Genomic DNA, 24,590 nt, shown 5'->3' on the forward strand with positions numbered 1-24,590 from the left:
GCATATTCCCAGAACTGAAAACATCATACCACTTTGATATATGTGCACCCATGTTTACAGCAGCACAATTTGTAATAGCCAGATCTTGGGAACAACCTAAGTGTCCATCAACTGAGGAATGGATAAAAATGTTGGGGTATTTTTATACAATGGAGTACTACTCAGCTATAAAGAATGATCACATTGAGATATTTATAAATAAATGGGCACAGTTTAAGACTATACTCATAAGCAAAATAAATTAAACTCACATGTATAAATACTGAATAGTGTCCCTAGTGTAAGAAATGATAAGAATACATAAAAGTACGTGGTGATCACGATTCCCCATTATATTGCTTTGAAGCCTTACAATGTTTTCATTAATTGAAATGGTTTTATTCTGGGTTGTTTGATTTTATTATCTGTGATGGTATGAATAGCTATTTTGAAGAAAACAAGACATCATAACAGCTAGTGCTGATTTAATAGCATCTTGTTTTGAAGTCCCATCAAGCTTTTGTTCTTCTGTCTCCATTGGTTTTATCATGTTGTATCTTATTGGATTTTATTATATGTGATAGTATAAACAAAATTTTTATAGACAAGGAGATAATATAGAAACCATTGTTCATTTTCTGTTAGTTGATTCTAAATACCCTGTAATACTTTCATTCTCTTGAATGGTTTTACACTGTCTTGATATGTTTGATGCTATAGTATACGAAGTTTTACTCAAACATTTCAAGGCAAGAGACACTATGGTATCTACTATTAAGTCGGGTTATCTTGTGAAACACTATGTTACTTGAATTGTTATGTTCTGACCTGTGCTGTTGTGTTATGTCCTCTTTTATCTCAATGTCCTTCCTTTTATTTTTTAATTTTTATTTATTTTCATTAAAAAAAAGGATAAAAACAGGCTGTTAAGTAAGCTGGTGCATGTCAATTACAAGTTTGTTTTACTAGTGTTCACTTTAATGTCTGATCATAACACACGTCCTTTCTGTAGATGGCAGCGCACTCCCTTTCACCAGTTTTCCTTGTTGCCAATCTCTCGGATGTTCCATCCTTTGGGTTTGGGGAGCCTTTTCCTTGGAGGAACTGCTTTCACTGCTACTGGAGTAGCTAGGTTGGAGTTGTATTTTGACAAAATCTGAAATAAAAATAAAGTCCGTGTATTAAGTTGTGTAAGTGCCGAAAGTCTAGATGGTATGACAAAACACTCAAGGAAAGCCACTGAAATGTAAAGATAAAAGTTCTCATTTTTAGCAGTATATACATTCAACAGCAATATAATATGCAACTACTAGAAATTTAACTTGGACGTGAAGGTTTGAACTTCCAAAATACACTTAGGTTAATAGAAACAAAGCACTGATACACTCAAGACCAAATTAAGCTTTTAAAAAATGTTAGGGAAATATAGAGAGAAAAATCTGAAATGAATCTTTACAAGAAAGACCATCATCACCTATAATGAGTACAAAAGAATCTAAAACATCACCAATTCTTTCCAGGCATAAACAACTGATATATTTTAAGGTTTCATTCCTTTCACAAAGGACTGGGAGAAGAATCAACCATGAAGAAGATGTTTCTTCCTTACCCAGTTTATTATATCTTCCAGGAAAGCAAAAAAACAAAAACAACAACCCAAAGTAAAAGAAAACACCAGGTTAGCAGTTATTTCTGTATCAGAGGATGAGCCACTTCTACTGGCATTTTAGGTATATTTCCAAGTAACCTGTCCTTCACATGATGCTTTGTAAGCCAGGACTATTTCTAGGACAGTTATTAAAAATGCTAGTGTCAGGGGCTGGGGATTTAGCTCAGTGGCATAAGTGCCTGCCTTGCAAGTGTGCAGTCGTGAGTTCAATTCCCGGTACCGATTAAAAAAAAAAAATATTAGGGTCGCTAAAAACACAGCGGATCACTGGTTTGCATGCAGCTTGGAAGATGTTTAGCCTGGTGGTCGCAGAAGGGCCTATCAGCCTAGAATTTTTGTATTTCCTCAATACCAAAACGAATACATTGGCCTGATGATAAATACGGTATTTTTTATACGATTTTAGGTCTTGAGTATCAATTTGGAAACCATCAGGAAAGAAAATCCTCCTGGAAATACTACCTGGAGAATGTCCTCTGGGATAGCAGTGACTTCGGGAGGTGTCGGCGTTCTGAGCAGGTTCTCATAGGACGAAATGGTAGGAGAGGAAGGGTCTGCAAAACTCTGCAAGCACTGGTCCGGAGGCAAAACTAGGGAAGTGTGATCTTTAACTCCAAGATCATCTGAAGAAGCGTGTGCTTCTAATGATGCACAATCTGTGTATATCTATGATAAAAAGAAATGATTAATTATGATAGTAAATAAAAACTGTCTCCCAGCCCCAGCATGATTCCTTATGCCCTAGCCAATTCTACACAAAACCTAGAAATACAAAGAAATGGTAAGTAGAAGACAAAATATCTGTTTTACTAATAAAGGCTTCAGGTGAAAATGAGTGGAATGTTGCCCCACCCTGATCGAAAAGACCTCTCCCAAACTGTCTCACACAGCACCAAACTGGGCCAGAGGAGACTCCAGCACACGTGACCAAAGGTCCACACAGGCCCTCAGCTGTGTGCATGCAGTGTGTCCATGGTAGGCCGGCACCCAGGGAAGTCACTTTTGTATCTCTAGTATCAGGGTTATTTACAAGGAGACAGCTTGGGAGTATCTCCTCAATACAATGTCTTCAGCAGGAATGAAACCGCAGAAGTAAATTAACTGTGAAAAAGATCCAACCAACAGGTCACTAACTAACCTGACCCAGCAACTGAGAGGCAGCACTGTTCATCCAGCGCTGTGCTGACTGCTCTACAGTACCACTCACAGACCACAGCAGACTGCTTGGGGAGTTTCTTAGTGAGAAATTAAGAACTAGTTCCTCAGCTCACGAGCTGCATGTTAGGTGCTCAGTGACTAACGATATGTATTTAGTGAACATACTGAACACTGCAGATTGCAAAACATTTTCAATCTTTATCTACAGTTCTACTGGATACCCCATAAAGTACCGGCTATTTACAGTACTGGTTGCTTTAAGTGTTCCTACTGACTCTAAAAAGTGTTAAGATTTGATTGTTAAGTGTTAAGTGTTAAGATTGATTATTATTTAGAGCAAACAAAAAGTATTAAATCACCCAAACTTTGGTGTGTTTCTATTAATTAGAAACACATGTATTTAAAATACATGTGCCTGGAACTAGTATTTGGGTCACTAGAAGATTATAGAGTTTTCAGCTTTAGAGAAATTTACCAAAGCTGTGTTATTCTTTGTGGAAGGAATTTTCAAACCAGGAGTGCAGAACATAGGTGCCAAAGGGGAATCTGTATAGCTGGTATCTGGAAGACAAAATGAGAATGAACACAGGTTTAAAAATCAAGTCAAAATAAAAATCTCAATTTATAGGAGTTGTCCACATAATCTATGCACTTATGAATAGCTTAAAAAACAGCTGGATGTGGTAGTACACGCCTGTAATCCCAGATACTTGAGGGGACAATCACAGGTTGGAGGCCAGCCTGGGCAGGTCCCTGTCTCAAAAGCTAAGAAGGGTTGGGGATATAGGTCAGTGCAAAGGTGCTGGGGGGATTTAATCTCAGTAAGACACCAAACAAACAAAAAGCTTAAAAAAAAACCTTGTTCACAGATGGTATTTATCATTAGCATTAAAAGTTCAGCAAGATACAAGAGCTGTTCATAAACACCTGAGTGGTTCTTTTAATGCATATTATACAAATGGGCAATAAGTTCTTAAAAAAACACTGTACCTGGAAAAGTTTCACAGTAGCAAGAAAGATACCTATATATAAATCTATTGAAAATCATGTAAAACCTTAATAGAAAAAAGGGAGCACCATTCACTTGCTAAGATACCACAACTTACTCTAAAACTATAGTAATTTTAAAAAATGTTCACAGGGACAAGCATAGAAAAATAACTATTGCCAGGTGTGATGTTGCACACTGTAATCCCAGCACTGCCCAGCTGAGGCAGGAGGAACACTGTGAGCTCAAGACTAGGGCCCTTTCTGGGCTACCACCTCTCCCTTCTCCCCCATCGTCTCCAACGGCATCTTCCACAGCAAAGCCATTTCCACCCAGGATAAGGAAATGTGTGTCCTCTCTCTAGACCCCTGACTCTTTTGCCCCCTTTATGACACCGTAAAGGTGATGAACTGCTGCTTCCTGTTGGCACATAAGAATTCAACCAAGAGCCAGGCGTGGTGGCGCCTGCCTGTAATCCCAGCACTCGGAAGGCTGAGGCAGGGGGATTGCTGCGAGTTCGAGGCTAGCCTGGGCTACAAAATGATTTCAATGCCAGCCTGAACTGCAGAGTGAAACCCTGTCTCAAAGACAAAAAGAGAAAGAAAAGAGAAAGAATTCAACTGAGAAGCACGGGAAGACCCTCCTACTGTCCAAGGATCACAGATGACTATGACAGAAACTGGTGAATACATTTCAGAAGTCTGCCTGCAGCGGACTGTACTCAAGCATCCAGAACCTGGAGACCTGGTCCAGCTCCAGGGTGACCAGTGCAAGGACTGGTCAGTCCCTGGCAGGCAGGACTGGCTATGGAAATCGGCTTGAGGTGCATGGGTTTTAAGTGCCTGGGCTCAGGAATGCTTAAGTGAGGATCCCCTGCTGTGAGCAGAGTTTCCTTCTTCCTTTGTCAAACTTTAAAACCTCATGCTTGTGAAGCAATTTCATGCAGTGAACTGAAAAGAGGTATGCTATCTGGTCTTGAACTCCCTCATTCAAACAAAGGTCCAGGAGCAGGCACCTGCCAGGGTCCAGCCTGAAGCAAACAAGGGGATGTTTCAGCCAAGCCCAGAGTCCCAAGGCAGACAGCTGTGTCTCATCAAAAGCTCCTGGGCTCGCCCCCTGCACAATCCCCTGCCCTAAGAGAACAGTACCACCTGAACGATACCACTAAATCCAGAGGGCAGGTGAGGCAGCGGCGGCCGCACCACCAGCGGGAGCCTTGGGTCCTGATGGCCCCGCTGGAGTCCACCCTCGGTGAGGTGACATGACATCGGGCTTCCTCGCTGGCCTCTGACTTGACATCCCAACTGAGGAAGCAGGAGCTGGCCTCACACGTTAACCCTCTGCCTGGGAAACAAACACCACGTAGATGTGGCCAGTCCTAGAGCCAGCTACAGAGTTCACGGCTCACTAGCAACAGCTGCCCAAGGCATGTGAAGTAAACAGGCTTTGGCTTCTTTTCTTCTTTACACTTTTGATGTTATGGGGTTTTTTTGTTGGTTTGTTTTTTGGAGATAGGGTCTCCCTCTGAGGTTCAGGCTGGCCTTCAACTCACTGTGTACGCTAGGCTGGCCTTGAACTCCCAGCCATCCTCTTGCCTCAGCCTCCCTAGTGCTGGGATTACAGGTGCGCACCACCATTCCCAACCTATGTAATGTATTTAATGTAAAACTAGCTTTTAGAAAAAAACATCAAAGAGAAAAAGTAAATATAGTAAAAAAATCTACTGGGCAAAATGTGTTAAATCTAAAAATAAAGATCTAAATTGGATATGCTGGCACACTCCTGTAATCCCAGCACTTAGGAGACTGAGGCAGAAGGATCATTGTGAGTTTGAGGCCAGTTTAGGTTAAATAAGTGAGTTTAAGGCCAATCTACACTACCAAACGAGATCTCATCTCAAAAAAACAAAACAAAAACATTACTAAGTGTTGGAAAAGATGGAAAAACAGGAACTCAAATGCTATCACCAAGACTAACTCACAAAAGTCACTCGTAGGCAACAATTAGGCATTGTCCAGGACAAGTAAAGCTATGAGTATTTTTGCCCTACAGCAGTGATGGCGAATTTTTCAGTGACCAGTGCCCAAACTGTAACCAAAACCTATTTATTTATTTCAAGGGCCAGGGATTTAGCTCAGCAGCATAAGCACCTGCCTGGCAAGCATCAGGTCATGAGTTCGACCCCTGGTACCAAATAGATAAATAAAAAAGGTTTATTTTGAAGTGCCAGCACTGCAATTAAACCTAAATATAAGGTTTTAGGTCAGAAAAAATAATTCCTACCGAAACATCTTTTGTCTTGAAAGAAACAACACCTGGGCCATAGGTTCACCACCACTGACCTGGGTATTCTATTTCTCAGTGTAAGAAACACACAGAAGGAATCTCACGAGAGCACTGATACCATAATAAAACACAGAAGAACTAGTTCTTCATAAGCAAATGGATGTGATGGAGCTTATTTATATAATGGAATACTACTTGCTAATTTCTAGGGATAAACAGGATTTATATGCATAAATACAGGAAAGAAATCGTGGGTGAAAAGAAGCAAGAACAAGCAGAACTGAACAGGGCGCTGCGAAATTTAAAATACGGGTACCGCAGAGAGCTCGTTTCAAAAGGAAAGGAAGAGCAAAGGGCAGGTGTTTAGCTGGATGCAGAAAAACCTGAAGCAGACTCGGCGTGATGCTAAGCCAGCGTGGCTCTGATTTCCAAGCATGCACCTAAACCCTGGAGTTCTAACACAAGCGCAGAGAGTGAAGGCCCAGGTCTGGAGGTGCGGAGCCTGAAGCCCGGCACAGGCTGTGAGCTGGGAGCACTGTGGGGGCCACTGGCCTCAGGAGCAGGTGCTGGGGCAGCACCCAAGAACCTGAAGTGAGCACAGTGAGTTGCCGCAGCGCAGGGTCAGGACGAGATCACCACAAGGGTCCAGCACGGTCTTCACGCACAGGTCTAGTCCACAAAGTCGCCAACGGGGTGGCTATGTGTCCCATGGGGATTGGTTGGGACAGAAGCAGTGAAACGGAGGCCGCCTCACAGTCCAGTGTGGAAGACACCACTGGGAACAAATTCTGAGGATGAATTCATAGCTACAGGCGCAAAGTATACAGAGAACCGAGCCATGGAGAGAGGAGGTAAGCCCGTCACACAGGAATGCCAGTGCTTGGCACATGCTGTGTGCAGGGGTGCAAAGCATGCGGGTGAGTGGAGGCCCCAGAGTCGCTGTGCAAGAGACAGGCAGAGCGCACAGGCCTACAGCTCCTCGGGTCCCTCAGCTCTCCATGACTGAGAGAAAATGCTTACGAAATAGGACAAAATAGACGGAATAAAATAATAGTGTGAGAGACAACAGTGTACTGGGAAAAGGACCTAAGTGAAGCACCAAACAGCACAGAGAAAGGGCAGGGAAAGTACAAAAGGGAAGTTAGGCTGAGAGAATACAATAATAAACTCTAAAACACACCTTAAGCCAGGGGCGGGGGCCCTCCCAGCACCACGGCTGAGGCAGGAGGACTGCTGAGAGGTGAAGAGCAGCCTAGACTACATAGCAAGTGCAAAGCCAAGCTGAATTACACAGGGAGACCTAGTCTCAAAAGGCAAAGAAAGAAAGGAAGGAAGACAGGAAGACAAAAAATAAACTGAAATACATTTTAAAGGAATTTCAGAAGAAAAATTGAGAAACTGTAAGAAAGCTAACATCATTAAAGAAACAATGTTATGGTACTTTTCAGAATTAATGGCATGAATTTGTTTTTAAAAGTCTACTGAATTCTAACACTATAAAAACAAATAAATGTAGATACATTTTAGACCTTATAAAAGGTCAAGTAAACATGTTAGAGACTACCAGAAAGTAAGACACACTACCTGCGAAGGAAAGCTAATCAGGTCAGTAACACTGTGCCCATCAGCAGGAACAGACATGCAACACAATGGAATAATAATGTCTTAAACAGCCAAGTCAATCTCCAGAAAACTCAAGTACAGAGGAGTGGAGAAAACGACCCCATCTAGTGGTCACAACTCACACAATCAAGCCAGCCCTGTGCGGAGCACCGAGCCCTGGCCTTAGTCTCAGTGCTGTGGCAAAGAAAAACAGAGAACAGACAGAAAGAGGGCTTCACACAGAACTGGATACAGATTATGCCAACACCTTGGAAAAAAGGCTATTTGTATAATCTACCAAGAATGCAGCCTGGAAGGGATGAGATAAGAGAAACAATGTGAAGACAGAAAACTGTGACCAAATTACCAGTGCTTAATGAGCCCACACTATTTACATGGAAGACAGGTAGCTTGTAGGGAAAAAATGGGGTCCAAGCAAAATGTACCAATAACCCTTAAACTTCCACCTAAGCAGATCAGTAACAGGTGACCCTAAGCTTCCCTCTCCCTCCACAGAATGCACTGTCCATGATGCTCTGAGGGGTTTCGGGAGAAACTTCTTCTTGAGAAAGCCCACCACGGCTCACAAGTTATACCAATATTTCCCCTTACCAATTTCCATAAAGTTTACACTCCATAGGGAACGGAGTTAAACCTGGTGTGAGGTGACAGCCCAATTTCTTTTAAAACAAATCAGCTGTAGTGTATTCATACTTTCTTTATCCAATGTACACTATAAGCTACTATGAAGTTATAGTAACCTGCTCACACTAGCAATACTTATTAATTTAATAACGTCAGTTTATGTCAGTGTAACTAGTACAAAAAGAAAATTTGTACAAAAGTTGGGAAAGATCTGATAAACTAAGTCATTTTTAATACATTTGCTAATAAATTTGGTACAGATCAAATAATTATAAAAAATTATTCAGAGATTAAGTTTTTTTAACTTTACATTTTCACACACACAAAAAATGAATGTTTTCATGTTTGCTGTGATACATACAGTACATGAAAATTTTCCTTAAGTGATCCAATTAGCTTAAGAAAACTAACAATTTGAAATGACAGCCAGCATAGTCTAGATGTGGTCTATAAAAGAAAGACACATACAACTTTAATCAATTGGTAGGGGCTAAAATAAAAGTAATGTGGCTCTGCACCCAAAGCCTGTGAGCGAGTGCGCCCCTCTTTGTTGAGAGAGTTGAGAGCGGGTGCGTCCCCCTTTGTTGGGAGGTTTGTGAGCAGTGCGCCCCCATTTTGTTGGGAGGGTTGTGAGCAGTGCACCCCCATTTTGTTGGGAGGGTTCTGAGCAGGTGCGCCCTCCTTTGTTGGGAGGGCTGGGGTAGGCCCTGGGGACTGAACTCAGCATTCTTAACTACATTCTCAACTTTTTTTTTTAAATTTGAGACAGAATCTTAGCAAATTTCTCAAACTGGGCTCCAACTTGTGATCCTCCTACCTCAGCCTCCAAGTGTGCCAGGACTATAGGTGTGTACCACCACACCCAGGTCAAACATATGTTTCATTATTATTTTGGGAGGGGTACTGGGAGGTTGAACTCACAACCTCGTGCTTGCCAGGCAGGTACTTGTGCTGCTGAGCTAAATCCCTGGCCCCAAACATGTTTTAAATTCAAATGTTAGTACGAAAAGAGCTGAAAAATGCTGAAAATGAACAGTATTACAAATGTACCAGAAACTTTTCTTTCTTGTGGATGAAACCATGACAAACATGAACAGAATTGTACCTAATAAAATTCAATTTACAGATTAAAAAAATGCAGAAAATAGAATATCCAAGGTGATAGTTGGTAAAAAATATAGCTAAAAAGTTGATTTTTAAAACTCACTTTTTTCCAGCTGCTGGATTACGGGGCCAGACGTGGCAAAGCAATGCTCACTGGTCATAGCTTCTGTTTCTACAGCTACCTCACTGGTAACAATTATAAGAAAATTAGTTAAAAAATTAATATTAAACCTGAGGAAAAACTTAATCTTACAATGCATTATGAAGCCAGGAGTAGTTCAGCTTTTTAAAATGGAATTAAAGTCGCACAGACCAAATCCTTTTTAAGATATGGTTCACAAGAGGCTAAGAACCATCTTCTACTAACAGCCTTGAAAGTGCAGTAAGAATCAGCATCTTACAGGAAAACAATTAAGCTCAACTCATTAGTTTAAGCTGGGAATTATGTACATCATGTGTTATGGTTTGTGTCTGGATGTCCTCCCAAGCCTCATGTGGTCATGGGGGCAGGCTTCTAGAATTTGTCCTTGATTCATGGTCCAATGCTGGGATTATGGGTGTCAGTGTTACACAAAACCTAGACTGGGTGGTCTACATACAATATAAAGGACAGGCAGTCTTTGCTGTGCTCTTCCCTTTTGCTCTTGTTACTTTGTTTTCTTCGGCCACCATGACTGTTGCCACCCGGCCTTGGAGCCAGCTGATGATGGGCTGAACCCTCCCACAGGCAGTGAACTAAATAAACCATTCCTTCCTTCATTTTAGGTGTCAGGAATTGTCTCAGCAATCAGAGATAAGTAACCAAGACATCACGGCTTCAAAAGTAGAACTGTGGGCAATCCACTTGGGAACCCTTCTGTCTGTCTTGCAAATGGAAGCTTTGTCTCAATAAATATATTCTGCTTAAAAAAAAAAAACAAAAACAGAACTTTGCAATCAGTCTACAGAAATAGGTAAAAAGCTGTCAGTGTTTTAGAGTAAAAAACTGATCCTACCATCTTACTAACATTGTCCTAGCCAACTACATAGCTGTCTGGAATAGTTATAAGAGGAACACCATGATCCAACACTGCCGATGAAGAGCCAGTGAACTTCCAGCTGAGAAGTGCTCAGTTTTGAACTGGAATACAATGAACCATGTGGTCCTTAACAGCCAGGATACACAGCAGTGTGAACATACCTGTTTCTTTGTGGTACAGGAGACTGAAAGAGGGCCTCACATTTGTTAGAAAAGCGCTTTACCACTGAACCGAAATCCCCAGCCTGTGCATACTCTCAGTAACAGTTAAAGTAAATATAGCCTCACACTGATTTCAACAGCCAAGACTGTTTTTACACATTTACAGTCATTCTTGTTTCATTCCTGGGTGCAGTTCAATCACATCCAGCTCCCAACACTTTGCAACATTACTACTGCTCACCGACATGTGTGTATGAACAGCTGCTGAAAGGGCAAAGCACTCTGTTATATTTGCTGCAAGTATTTTCTAAGTTTGTTTCTGTTTCACCCTCACATGCTTCATGTTCCAATCCATATGTCTGAGTTCATTCAAATGTCTAAACATGTTGCATGAACTTACAAGTGTCTTGCAATTACAAACAAGCACATAGGTAGCAAGGCATACCTGCACTGTTTAAATGGGTGAAATAGCTATACTTGCTTCTCCCACTTTTTAAACAATTTTTAATCTATTTATATTTAGCATGAGGCAAAGATTACTTGATCTTTTTCCAAGGAGTTAACCAACTGTCCCAATATAACAAAAAATCTTGGCCTGGATATATAAGAGAGACTTTTCATTTCTATTTATCTCACTATATTGGCCAAGGCATCAAAAATGAAGTTAAATAATAAAGGAGACTGTGTCACTGTCATTGCTAAGTGTCCTACTTAAAGCTTGGCCAAGCATTTTATTTGTTTTTATTTATTTTTGGTACTGGGAATTAAACTCACAACCTTGTGCTTGCCAGGCAGGCACTGTACCTCTGAACTATATCCTGACCCAGACCAAGCATTTTATTTTATTTTATTTTATTATTATTTATTTATTTACTGTCTTTACACAGATGAAGTTTTGTTAACGCAGTTCGGGCTAGCCTTGAATTAACTTTGAAACCCAGAGATCCTCTTGCCTCAGCTACCCAAGTGGTGGGATTACAGGCTATCACCACCACACCCAACCAGACCAAGCATTTTAAAATGAAGAATGGAATTAGGTATGGTAGCACATACCCTTGGAAGGCTGAGGCAAAAGGATCACTATGTGTTTGAGGCCAGCCAGGACTACATAGTGACACCCGTCTCAAAAAAAAAACCAATCAACTGGATGCAGTGGCACAGACTTGGAAATTCCAGCACTGGGGAGGCTGAGGCAGGAGGATCACTGCGAGTTCAAGGCCAGGCTGGGCTACAAAATGAGTTCATGCTCAGCCTGAACTGCATAGCAAAAGCCTGTCTCAAAAAACTAAAAAAAACAAAAAGCAACTACAACCAACCAATAAACAAAGAAAAACAGATGTCAAATTTTATCAAATTCTTCATTATTTATTGAGATTATCGTTTTAGCTGTTTTATGAGTTACCAAATTATTAACTATCTTCCAGTTTATGTTAATATAGCTCATTATGCTGGATTTGCCTCCTCATGTAGTTAAAGGTCCCCGAGAATAACAGGGCTTTTAATTACCTCATTATTTTGTTGTCATTACGTCTATACTATTTCAAGCTTACAGCAGTTAGTGATTTTTCAATTAGCAATAATCACACCTTGGATAAACCTCATTGGCTGCAACACTGCCACCGTGCAAAGCTAACGGTTAATAATTTTTAATCTACTGTCCTGTACTGGTCTTGTGCTGTTAAGGGATTGGGTCACCATACCCACTTCACCAGAGAAGAAACAAACGCAGGTCCCTGAGCCTGAAAGTCCCTGGGTCTGACTAATTCTCTAAAGTTACGAAAGGAGTCATCCAGAAATTATCTGTGCTCATTCAGTTCTGAAACTAGGTTTCCAGTAAATTTTCTGTTTTCTTCTGTTTATTGGTACATCCAGGCTTTCTTCTTCAAGTAAATTTTGATCACGTTCAGAAACTTTTTCCAATAGTACACTCTATGGTATTGTAGCTTAAAGAATAAAACATATGCACACTCATGTTTACAGCAATGCAATTCACTGATCTCTAAGCCCTGGTGATAACTCTGCCACACATTCAACAGACAAATGGGTGAAGAAAATGTGGTCCTGGGCCAGGGATTTGGGGCCGTGGCACAAATGCTTGCCTGAGTTCAATCCTTGGTTACTGCTTGGCTACTTTGAAAAGTGTTTTGATTACTTTTTCCATGCTAATCACACCCTGGTATCTTCACTCTAGCGCTGAATTCACACTAAGCTTCACATTCATACTAAAATACCTCAATCTACTAGGCAGTAAGAGTATTTTCGAGCCAGGGATTTAGCTCAGCAGCACAGCACCTGCCTGGCGAGCGCAGTGTTGTGAGTTCAATCCCAGTACCAAAAAAAAAAAAAACAAAAAACAAAAAAAACCTTCAGGTACTTCAAAATCTACACGTACATTTTTCTGCTCAACTGTAGGTATTCCTATACCTTTGAACCCTCCCAAATAACAAAACAGAAATTGGATTTTTCCAGATACTTCTTCCTGTCTTCGTATCAAAGCAACTAATTTCATCTCTTCTTTGTCTCTATAAGTGCTATTTTTTTAGGCCTTAATCACTTTCCTCACATGAGGCACTCAGTACCTCACAATTTAATAACTGAATCATGGAAGTTTAAAACTTATCTGAACACTTTTTGAAAAAAACTATCTGAAACATCACTTCTCTGACAAAAATCAAAGGAAAAGATGCAGGAAGTCAGATAAAATGTACCCTCTAACAAAGCCACTCACCTTGTGACAGTCTTCATGTCTTTAAGTCCCATTGTGTAGTCTTCGTTTAGACACATGGTATACTCCGAGATGCCAAAGTGCTCTAACTTAGGAGTTACACACACAAAGTCATCCATCTTGAGAGTACATTTTGGAGTTTTTGGTATCTTCACTTCTGACTGCCTGGCAGGTGGAGGAGTGTCAGCTATGGGCGCTTCTGGGTGGTCACTTACAGCTTGCGGTATCATATACCGCTCTAGTCCAAAATCTGCAAGCTGCGGGCTCCGTAGAGGCTCCTCAGAAATAGAACCAGCCAGGACGGGCGGATCAGGTGGGTCAGACGGGTCATCCTTCGCGCCAGCCTCTGGAATGTTGTCACAGCTGGCCGTGTCTATGGTACTGGCAGAGATTTCCTGTTCAGAAACTAGGAGGAAAATCAAAGAGGTAATGTTTTGGTCAAACCTCAAAACAGAAAATCTCACTTATTAAGCAAGTTTGCTCTTTCCAAAATTTCCCAATCAGCAAAAAATCTGATTTTCTATAAAACTTTTATTTCAAGTGTCTCTTCAGTATATGCATCTCTTGTCTACTCATATTCCAGTTTTTGTTGTTCTGTTTCTTTGGAGGTGGAAGTCTCACCTCACTGCCCAGGCTAGCCTTCAATTCGTGGACTCAAGCAATCCTTCTTGTCTCAGCTTTCCAACTAACTGAAACTGCAGGTGTAGCTCAGGAACCAAGGCCCTGTATTTCATTTTGATTATATATTAGAGAAGGAAAGCAAACTAAAGTGTTAGAAAATGCACAATCATCCAGGCATAGTGGCACATGCCTATGATCCTAATGGTTGGGGAGCTGAGGCAGGAGGGCTGCTCTGAGTCTGAGGCTAGCCTGGGCTAAAAAGTGAGTTCAAGGCCAGCTTACACTACACAGCAAGTCCCCGTCTCAAAAACTCAAAAGAAGAAAAATAAGTATTTGTAAAGTCCAACTTTTCTACTTCCTCAATATGATTTACCAGTCTTAATATTTTTGGAAAATACTCTGTTGTTAATTAGGTAGAACTAATGACGTATGGAATACTCTTCTAGATTTAACATGTAATTTCTAGATGGTTAAGATAAAAATGAAAAACTACTGTGATGTCAGTATGGAGCACATCAAAAACTTATTTGAGAAAACAATAGGAGAATATCAGAAAGACCATGTACTTTCTCAACCATGAATTAGTTTGCACTTTGATTTTGTGGCTTGTGGCCATGAAAGAGCTCCTGACTTACAGTGACCTCATTTGTTAACTCTGAGGAAGCCTGTCTGAGTTGCCAAATACCTGCTGGCTTCCCACAGGGTTGTGGGGCTGTCATTCATCACACTCTTGCTGCTGTTTTTGGAGGTGCTGGGGATTTAGCGAAGGGTCTCACACATGCTATGTAAGTATTCTCCCACTGACAAGATCAAATGAGATCATCACCCTCACTACTCAATAGGGAGGTATCACTATACCCACTCGACAAGTGAAGAAAAAGTAACAGAGAAATTTTCTCAGGCCACATATAGCCTAGAGAACCAGTGTCTGAATCAATGACTCTTTCACAGCAAAAACAACTGAATTGTTCCTTTTATTTCTTGGAGACTATTTAAGAAACCTTCCACACACACCCTCGACAAAGAATGGTTGAATTTACTTCATGTCTTCTCTATTACGAAGGTCATTTTCCTGATAAACACGAAGGCACTGAAGCCAGCCACTCAGGGGTGTGGCAAACAGCACCCTGTGCTTCCTGTCAGGTAAGTGACAAGCCAGGAGTCCTCAGCCTAAGTCACCTCCACAGCCCCAGGGAGCAGATGCATAAGTGTTTACAAATGCAGCAAACCCAGTCGTGGCCCAAGGGTAGGTAACTTGCTAAAGATAGCAAGGCACATAGGTGGTAAAACAGATTCAAGCCCATGCTATTGGGGCTCCTAATCCTGAGCCACCATGTTATACTGGCCTTCATAACATTTTAAAACTAGAAAAGCTTTATCAACTTATACAGCCAAAACTTCTCATTCTGTGGAAGAGGAACCTCAACAAGAAAAATAAAACAGTACTTTAGCTTCTCAGCTATCTACTAGCAGAGCGGAGAAGTGCCTAAGTGCCTACCCTAAATCATGAGCACATACTGCAGTGTTTAACATACCCAGCTCCAAGGTCACACTAGAAGGATAAATACTAAAGTCCTCAGCTAGGGAGGGACAGCAGGGGCTGCACCCAGCACGCTGACTGCTGAGGAAAGTGTCACCCCAGCAGCCCAGACTGCACACTGGGCCACACTCATAGGGGCTCAGGCTGCCTGCTCCAATCCCAACCCACACGCTACAAAACGAAAGTCAAACCTGAATCTTCCTTGACACGTGGATTGTATCCATACATCTGGAAAAACTCTCTTATTTTCATGATAAATGTTTTATTTTGTTTCATCGATTCTTTTGTTGCCTTAATAAAACCAATGCTTTCTTGACTTTCCAATCTTGCTTTATCATGAAGGATATTAACATCATCCTTTTATGAAGAAAGAAAATACATTATAATTTCTCTAATTTCTTTTCTTTTTTTATGGTGCTAGGCACCAAACTGATGGCCTTTCACATGCGAGGCAAGCATTCTACACCCACCTATAATTTCTCTAACTTCTGATTAGATTTACTTAGGCTAGAATTGTAGGACTGGTACCTTCAGAGCACAGACTTCTGAATGAAGATCATGTAAAATCCTCACTGGAAAATCTTCAAAGTCTTCAATACGCATGTGTAAGGAAAAAATCCAGTGAACATAAGAAACAAGAAGGAGAAAGAAAATAGAAAATTTGATACAGTTTTTTAAAATTACAAAGCTTTTGTAGATACTTTTATAATTCATCTGTTCAATTACTAAAAAAGTTTAAGGGTATCTTTAAAATCTTTACTGAAGTGTAACAATAAAAGCACACTAATCAATATATAGTTTAATGAACTTTACAAAATGAACACAGAACAGGAGGAAAGAAAAAAGAGAACCTACCTGCATAACCAACCCTCAGCTCTAGAAATGAGGGAAGGACACAAGACAGGGGAGGGAGAGATTACCAGAATTTGAGACCAGCCTGAAAATGTGAGACTATCTCAAAAAGAAAAAAAGAAAAAGCCAACCAAAAACTAGTTTTACATGCCCTCTCTTATCTCGCTTTTCTCCCACAGGATAATCATTCTTATTTCTAAAACCACGAAACAGTTTTACGGGGTTGTAAATTTCATTGAATGAACTCATACTATGCACACTTTCCTGACTCGCCTTTTCCCTCTGCATTCTCATGATACTCCTCCACAACTTCATCCATCCATGCTTGCGCCGCCGTGCAGTGTTCTGCTGCAGATCCAATGTTTTACTGCCCATGAACTCTGGAGTGCGTCTAGTCTGGAACTGTTACACTCTTGCACTTCACTTTCTACAACATGTCCTCAGGGAGAATGTATTAATTTTTGTACACTAGGGTCCTAGAAAAACTGCTGAGTTCTATGTTATAAATATATTCAGGATTCTTTTGTTTGTTTGCAGCAGTGTTTCAGTATGTAATTCAGGCTGGCTTTGAACTTACTATGTACTCCAGACAACTTTGAATTCTTGCAATCCTTCTGCCTCTTGAGTGCTAGCATTTTAGTAGATCCTGCCAAATAAGTTTCTCAACCTAGGTGTTTTACAATTTACATTCCCATCCAGTGCATGCAAGTTCTCTTTGTTCCACATCTTTACAAGAATATGGTATTTCCTCCTGTTTCATTTGTTATACTGGGATATATACAAGTTAGGATTTAATTTTTGTTTCCTTGATGACTAATAGAGTTAACTTTTTCATACATTTAATGGCCAGCTGAAGATATTGAGGTATCAATGCAAGGTTTGCATTTTGCAATGGTATTTGTCTGCCCTTTTTTTTTTTTATCAATTTGCTGATACTAAAAACAATTTCTTTATTCAGAAAATAATTTTAATACTTTGTGCTGAAGCTAGCGGCATCTTGCACTGTTACATGTTTACCCAAGTACAAACATTAAAAACAGAGTACCATGAGCAACTGTCCATGCAAAGATGAATAAATTGCACATCATTTATCTTCGGGATTATCTTTGCTGCACAGAACAGTGCAATTACATGTTAGTATGAATGTACTGATGCAGAGAATACACTTTCAACTATGAGGTGTGGCAACTCCCTGGAAGAAAAGTTAATAGGTGAACCTGTACTTGACATGAGAAATATTTTGGGCGATTTTTGTTTTCCCATTGCCATGGATGAGAAAAACAAAGAAAATCCAGCACTCACAGGCCCTAGAAATTCATATGGAAAACAACTATTTCCTTAATCAAATATTATTGACTGGAAAAAAATAAATACTAAAGTGAAGCTATGTTTGTTATGAATTAAAGCCATTTTAAAAAAATCTGCCAGGTAACTGCTTGTTTACATCAAGCTGAGACCCTGATATCTACTGTCAACATTGTTAATTCAAGATAGAAGTTAAACACACCTACTTCACTTGAGTTAACACGGTAATAAGACAGAAAGCTTAGGGCTCTTTTTTTTAACATTTTTATTCTAAAGGGAGTAAAACAATAAAGCGAAACAAAACAGTGATAAGACAGTAAGCAATCTATAATAGTTTTTATACTGCATGTTGTTATGGAACTTTAAATAGTTGCTCAGGCTACCCACTTTCTGCTTGTAATCAAACAATACAGTTCCTCTGAATCAGCTGCTCACAGGGGTGGGAGTAGGGGTGGGAATAGTGATAGGGTGGGGGTGTAGCTTCCTTCCTGGGTCTCCCCAGTATGTGCCTTGGCTGGCTCACAGGTGGGAGCACAGCTTCCTTCCTCAGCTTATGTTTTCTTACAAAGGACATGCTTGATATTTTCTTTTTTTAGATTTTTAAAATATTTATTAAGTATTCATAATGAACATGAACATTTTCAACATCAACTGTTTACAATATCTAAAAATTAAAAACAAATAAATTCCTGTATGAGCTACAATGCAAATACAAAGAAACTCTACAACAAAAATAATCTTCACTTCAATTATGACACCTAGTCTTCACATGTGACAACAGCATGTTCCTTACACAAGTATCACTTCCAGTGTGGACATACCTGACATCTAACTGGTAATGCTGACTTATTAGGAGGTTCTTCTATTCCACAATGTGTACTTAACAGAAAAATAAAATATCAATGAAATAAAGTATTACACTTTAATATGTACTACATGTTTATTATCAACATCAACATTTTCAACAATTGTTTTCTGTTTACAAAATCTAAAAAAAAAAACCCATGGAAATATTCTTATATAAACTAAAATGAAAATTAAAAATAAAACAGCAAAATAATCTTTACTCCAATTATGACACCTAGGGCAGTCTTCACACACGGAAACAGCATGTTCTGTACACAAGTATCACCGTGACAGCACATGTGTTTTGTTTTCCTGTCTTCTTTTGTAGGACACACTTGACATCTTGCTGGTCTTTCTGTTTTCTCATGAGGTTCTTGTGATGTTTCCCCTGTCTATTCATCGGTCTGCTCACAATTCTTTTGTGGACTTCTTTGGGCAGACACATACTGTTTTTCCTCTGTTGAAATTGACCTTTTTATTAATTCTGTCCCAAAACTCTAAGAAAACTTCTCTGTGATATTCTGAGCTTGCTATTTTCTTTGAACACATTTAGGATCCAGTAAAACACAATGGCCTTGTGTTTCAAGTGACATCACAATTGCTGCATAATTTATGAACAACTACTTTGCATTTTGTTTTGTTGTAGTAAACTGTGATCATTTCTGGCTTCCTTTGTGCTGAGGATTCACTATCAATCTTACCATCATGGTGTAATGCTGACAGAATCAATACCACTTTTTCTTCATCAATGTTAGGTCTTTTTTTTTTCCTGTATAGCTTTCTGAAATCCAAAGATTGTACTATACATTTCTCTATTGTTAACTTGCAGGAATATCCATTTTGTTTAGTGAATAGTTCCTGTGCTGGTCAACTGTGTTCTTTTAGCAAATGTAGCATCAATGGGTAACTAGTGAACCAATTACCAAATAAGAGATTTGAGTTACTTTTCAAAAGGGCTACAAGTAATTTTACAATATCCTACGATTTATTACTTCACAAATAAAGACCTGGTAACTGAGTTCCAGCATAAATTTCTAAACTGAAGGTACCAAATTCTTCATATCTCCCAGGACACATATTAGACACAGTGTGTGGAAGGATTATTTGGTATATATTGCTGAAAGCTAAAATGACCATGAGTTGATCCAAGTTGTTTGTCAACTGTCCAGTATTTGGGTGGTGTATAAATTGTGACACTTTCAAAGAAAACTGTCAGCAGTTAAACTGCTGGAATTTTTTTCTTTGTTGGTGAGTCTTTTGTGTCATCAAAATGTAGGTAGTTTTAAAGGAAACCAAATCTCACTGTTGTTCTAAAAACCTCAACACACATCCATCAATTCTCTTTAAATCCTTTAGAGCCTTAGGATTAGAATGATATAATCTAGCTACATATAATGGACCTAGGAAGGTTTTTAGTCCAGACAGTGAGGTGTCATGATAAACATATTTTTGAGCATTGCTACTGGTGCACTTGAATTTCACTATCAGTCTATTCCACAACATTCTGCAGCATATTATCCATTACCATTTCCCACACCGAACTGCACTGTTGGCCTTCCAACAGATTTCACATCTGACAAAAACCTAGTAACATTTTGCAACCTAGCTCTAATGTTGGATTGTTCAGGTATATATGACCATTTTGTAGCATTTCAACTAGTCAAATACTTGTTTTCTTCATCTGAATCAAGGTCTTTATTCTGTATTTTTCTGTCACATCTTGCCCTATCTCATTGTCACAACTTTAGCTTACATGATCCAAGTCATTATCAGTAACTAAGTCACCTGAAAATTTCAACCTCTCCCAAAGTTGTAGAAAGTTGATTTTCATGTGACACTGTACTGAACTGGGCTAATTCTGTTGCTACTTTGAGGCATGTGCGTACATACACCTTGCTGTGTGTCCACCAAGTGGGTGAACAAACATCACTTCTGTTATTCCTCCAGCATAGCTACTCAGATGTGCAGCCAGTTTCTGTATGCTTAGATTTCTCCAGAGATTTATGCACACATCTTCAATATTTGGGTCTACCATTATGTCCATGAGGACCAAGTTCCTGAAGACTTCCCATATTACATTGTTATAGAGCTGCTTTTGAGGATTCAACAAATTCCACTCATCCAGGGTGAAATTCATAGCCACAACCTTAAAGGTCACTGATTCCAGTGGAACAGACATGGACACAGTGGACTGCGGTGGCTGTGTGTCACTCATGTTCAGACATCCCTCAGGAGTGGGCGATTTGCTGATAGTCATCTTGCAGAGGGCCAACAGCTCAGAACTCAGAGCAGATGCCTGCTTGGCTTTCTTTTTTTAAAGATGGGGTCTCGTTCTGTAGTTCAGGCTGGCTTTGAAATTGCAGTGATCCTCCAGTGTCACACTTCAAGTGCTGGAATTATAGGCATGCACCACCAGGCCCCTCTAGTTTGGCATCTTCTGATTTTACTTTCAAACTCAGATTAAGCACAAACCCCACTCCAAGTAATTAAGTGAATATTCTGCTGTCAAAATTCAATGCTTGAGCATAAAAGCTATTATGGTATAACATTTCCACCATGAGGTAGATACAAATAAACAAAGTTAACTACCTTTAAACAGCCAATAAGAAATTATTATGAAAGAAATAGCTGAATTAGAAGAAAATTGCCACTCCATTTTGAATATTTTCATTACTGTTTCATACTTTTTAAAATGGACATTAATAGTTTCTCTTTGTTTTGATGCAATTTCACTTTGAATCGTATGCCCAGATTACACATATGCCTCTGTATATGTATGTTAAAGCTGGTATTTCCAGTTTTCTAGAAAATAAGTTATGACCACTTAAGTTTATCATAATTACCTACCACAAAATATCACTGCAAATAAAAAGAATCACAAAAATGAAGCCAAGTAAGGAATAGGACCCAATGGAAGAACTGAGTGAACATTAAGGGGACCAACTGATTCAAGAAAATAGAAACACTCACTGTTCTCATTCAAAAGGATAGTAAATCTCATGCTTGGTTCGCACTGCCACAGTGCTCTAGATGACGGCAGTCTCTTTTGCTAGTGTTTCAGAGAAAAATGACTGTAGTATTTTAACCCGAGGGCTTGGTGCGGAGCACTCCCAAAGCTAAGCACCATAGAGAGCTGCCTTTAAATAACATTTGAATCTCTGAAGTCTAGCTGATGTACAAGAACAAATTTACTATTCTAGAGAAGAAAACCAGTTTTGTCAACACAACCACGAGGTCCAGGTACAATCTAGGCTGGCAAGTCAGGCAAAGGGACAGGAAAAGGTCCCCAGGAAGAAAGAAAGGTGTCCACGGAGAGTGGGAAAGTGATGGGCCCAGACTTATGGCAGGTGACAGGAATGAGTTTGAGCTCTTGAAGGGAAGGTAGGACCTCATGTTTGAAGAGAAGTAGAGACCCTGACAAATAACACAAGGAATATTTTGGAAGCAAAAATCACACCACCTGAAGTGAAAAATTCAAAGAATTAAAGTAGCAGAAAGGAAGTAGCAAGCAGGGCAGGAGGTAAAACAGTCAGCCTGTGGGCAACCAGATAGAAGGATTAAAGCCTAACTGGCCCCCTCTATAAGTTGAAGCAATACAAAGCCTTCCCTTTACGGACCATAAACAGAGGCAGGGCTTGGTTGGTTCTCTCTCTTCTGTCATGTAGATCAAGGGGCCAGGCCTTGCCCAGCAAGCAGAAAAGCGCAGTCAGCCCAAGCGCGTTGGGCCCCACTCACCGCTGTCCTCTCCGTTCAGCGCTCGCTGCAGCCGGGCCGTCTCGCAGTCCAACGTGCCGGCCAGACACCGCAGCTTCCCACAGAAGGCCCGGATAGGGTCCATAGCTGAAGGCAACCGAGCTACTGCCAGGGGTGGCGCTTCCGAACTCCCCGCTCCTCGTTTGAATGTGTCGGAGCCGGAAACGACTGGTTCTGCGCAGGCGCAGAGGACCGCTCTCGCGGGCGCGAGGTATCGCGCGAAGTCATAGGCACGCGCTTCCGCCATTGTGCTAGTGGGTTGTCCAGTGCCTGGGTGCAGCGCGCGCGGCCGGTGAGTTGCGGGGTTCTTCGAGGGCGGTAGTTTGAGGTCTGGGTGCGGGATGGCGTCGCGCGAGGGGAGGGCCGGGCCTGCGCGCTGCAGCTCGGCCCTGTGTGCTCTTCCTGGCAGGAGCCATGTTCCTCACCGCCGTCCTCTGCCGCGGTCACATCCCAGGCCGACAGTGGATCGGGAAGCACCGGCGGCCGCGGTTCGTTTCTGAGCAGGCGAAGCGGAACATGATCCGCCGCCTCGAGGTGGAGGCGGAGAACCACTACTGGCTGAGCATGCCGTACATGACCGCCGAGCAGGAGCACGGCCACGCCGCCGAGCGCAGGGCGCGGGCCTTCGAAGCCATCAAGGCGGCCCGTGCGGCCAAGTTCCCCCCGCATAGGTTCGCAGCGGACCAGCTCGAGCATCTCAACGTCACCCGCAAGTGGGCCTGACCCCGAGCCTCGCCCTTCGCCTGGATAGACAGCTGGCCCCGGAACTCTCAAGTATCTGTGAAGTTGTGAATATTTAGACTATGTTTTACTGAAACAAGCAGTCCTCATAGGGTACCTGTGTGTAGACTGTCTGGGACAGTGGAGCGCGTGAGCAGTGATTTGTTGGGTTTCGTATGTCTGCAGCTTGATTAAGATATCAGGGATTTCCTGGAGGTATAAATGATATAAAGGTGTCTTGAATGAAACTTGCAATGAAACCGATTCTGGGTCTTTGCTTAAGTATGAGGTCCTTGATGGGAGCTGTATCGTGCAGTAGTATTTTGCAAAAATAATTGCCTAGGGGCTGGGGATTTAGCTTAGCTGCATAAGCGCCTGCCTTGCAAGCAGGCAGTCGTGAGTTCGATCCCCGGTACCGATAAAAAGGAAAAAGACAAAAAAAAAAAAAAAATTGCCTAAACGTAAATAAAAATACAAGCTTTTCCAGTTCAGCATACTGTTAAAAATAGCATTTCTTGGGATCTGACTACTAAAGTGGACATTTAAGCGAAATAAAAAGTTACTAGAATTGTTAACATAAACTTTATAGAGAGAATACTTACCCAAAGCAGAAAAATTTTTAAATGCTATACATACATTTAATAGGAAATGATTTTTCGTTTGTTTTTGAGACAGGCTGTCACTAGTTCAGGTTGGCTTGTAACTCACTATGTGTCCAGGGTGGCCTTAAACCTGTGGGATCCCCCTGCCTCAGCCTCCCAAGTGCTGGAACAGTAACCATACACCTCCATGCCGGGATCAGGTAATAGAAAATTCACAAAGCAAATAAAAGAAAAAAAGTTCCATTACTTAGTAAAATAATCTTCATGCTATAGATTTTGGACAGGTCTTGAGATTATAAATAAATGGAATTTAGAGCCACAAACTGTGACATTTAAATATCCTGATGTCAAATGGCTTTCCAGAAAGTACAGACTCCAAGTATGAGTGCCCATTTCATTTTCCAGATCTCAATCAGAAATACTAGACTTTGCTACTTAGCAATTTCCAAGTTTAATAGCTACAATTAGTGTGTGGGGGCTATGGTGGAGACACTGATTTTTTTCTTATACATTGCACTTAACACAGGACTTAGGCATGTCATAGTTAAATGTTTACACTGAGCTATTAATATTTCATATTGTTATATACTCAAATACTCTTCACCACTCACAGAAGTGTGCAAAGGGGCAGTCTGCTATCCTGAACTGAACTTATCTTTTTATGCCTAGAAACAGTGATAGCTCAAGCAGCTTACACCACAACTGGCACTTCTGTTTTATTTGTATATTGGTCAGAAACCTTTTTGAAGTTTGAGAAATTATCATGGTTGGCTTGAATCTTAGAAGACACTGAGAAGCAGAATAAACTCTTGGTTCTAAAGAGATAGGTGATAACTTGGGCTTTTTTTTTTTCCTGAGAGAGGGTAGTTCCTTGTAACCCAGGCTGACCTCATGCTCATGGCAGTCTCTGCCTCCCTAGTGCTGGGCTTACTGGCATATGCCACCACTTCCATCCAACAAGCATTTTTATAATTTTAAAAACAATCTTCTGAGATAAGTGTCCCAATGTATAGAT

General features: G+C 40.8%; 2 protein-coding genes and 1 pseudogene across 3 annotated transcripts; 1 reads left to right on the forward strand and 2 right to left on the reverse strand.

Annotated features, from left to right (window-relative positions):
* Positions 1–850: 850 nt before the first annotated feature.
* Ska3 (spindle and kinetochore associated complex subunit 3) lies at positions 851–22,407 on the reverse strand. 2 transcript variants are annotated; one of them, XM_005007017.3, is made up of 8 exons: positions 22,236–22,407; positions 16,026–16,087; positions 15,689–15,854; positions 13,340–13,742; positions 9,535–9,617; positions 3,282–3,367; positions 2,111–2,314; positions 851–1,135 (listed from the first exon to the last, which is right to left on the reverse strand). In XM_005007017.3, exons 1-8 carry the CDS (start codon positions 22,336–22,338, stop codon positions 1,010–1,012), a joined length of 1,233 nt encoding a protein of 410 aa, XP_005007074.3. In that variant the 5' UTR covers positions 22,339–22,407; the 3' UTR covers positions 851–1,009. The 2 variants fall into 2 exon arrangements, with proteins under 2 accessions (XP_005007074.3, XP_063088566.1); XM_063232496.1 differs by lacking the exons at positions 16,026–16,087; positions 22,236–22,407 and adding an exon at positions 15,968–15,986.
* On the reverse strand, positions 12,072–12,242 carry LOC134472062 (U4 spliceosomal RNA; annotated as a pseudogene).
* On the forward strand, positions 22,376–23,233 carry Mrpl57 (mitochondrial ribosomal protein L57). The gene is made up of 2 exons (XM_003477392.4): positions 22,376–22,545; positions 22,663–23,233. Exon 2 carries the CDS (start codon positions 22,668–22,670, stop codon positions 22,974–22,976), a length of 309 nt encoding a protein of 102 aa, XP_003477440.1. The 5' UTR covers positions 22,376–22,545; positions 22,663–22,667; the 3' UTR covers positions 22,977–23,233.
* Positions 23,234–24,590: the final 1,357 nt, after the last annotated feature.

The sequence above is a fragment of the Cavia porcellus genome, unplaced genomic scaffold (assembly GCF_034190915.1).
Source record: "Cavia porcellus strain 051 isolate PalLab524CR breed Dunkin Hartley unplaced genomic scaffold, mCavPor4.1 scaffold_21, whole genome shotgun sequence".
Classification (NCBI taxonomy): domain Eukaryota; kingdom Metazoa; phylum Chordata; class Mammalia; order Rodentia; family Caviidae; genus Cavia; species Cavia porcellus.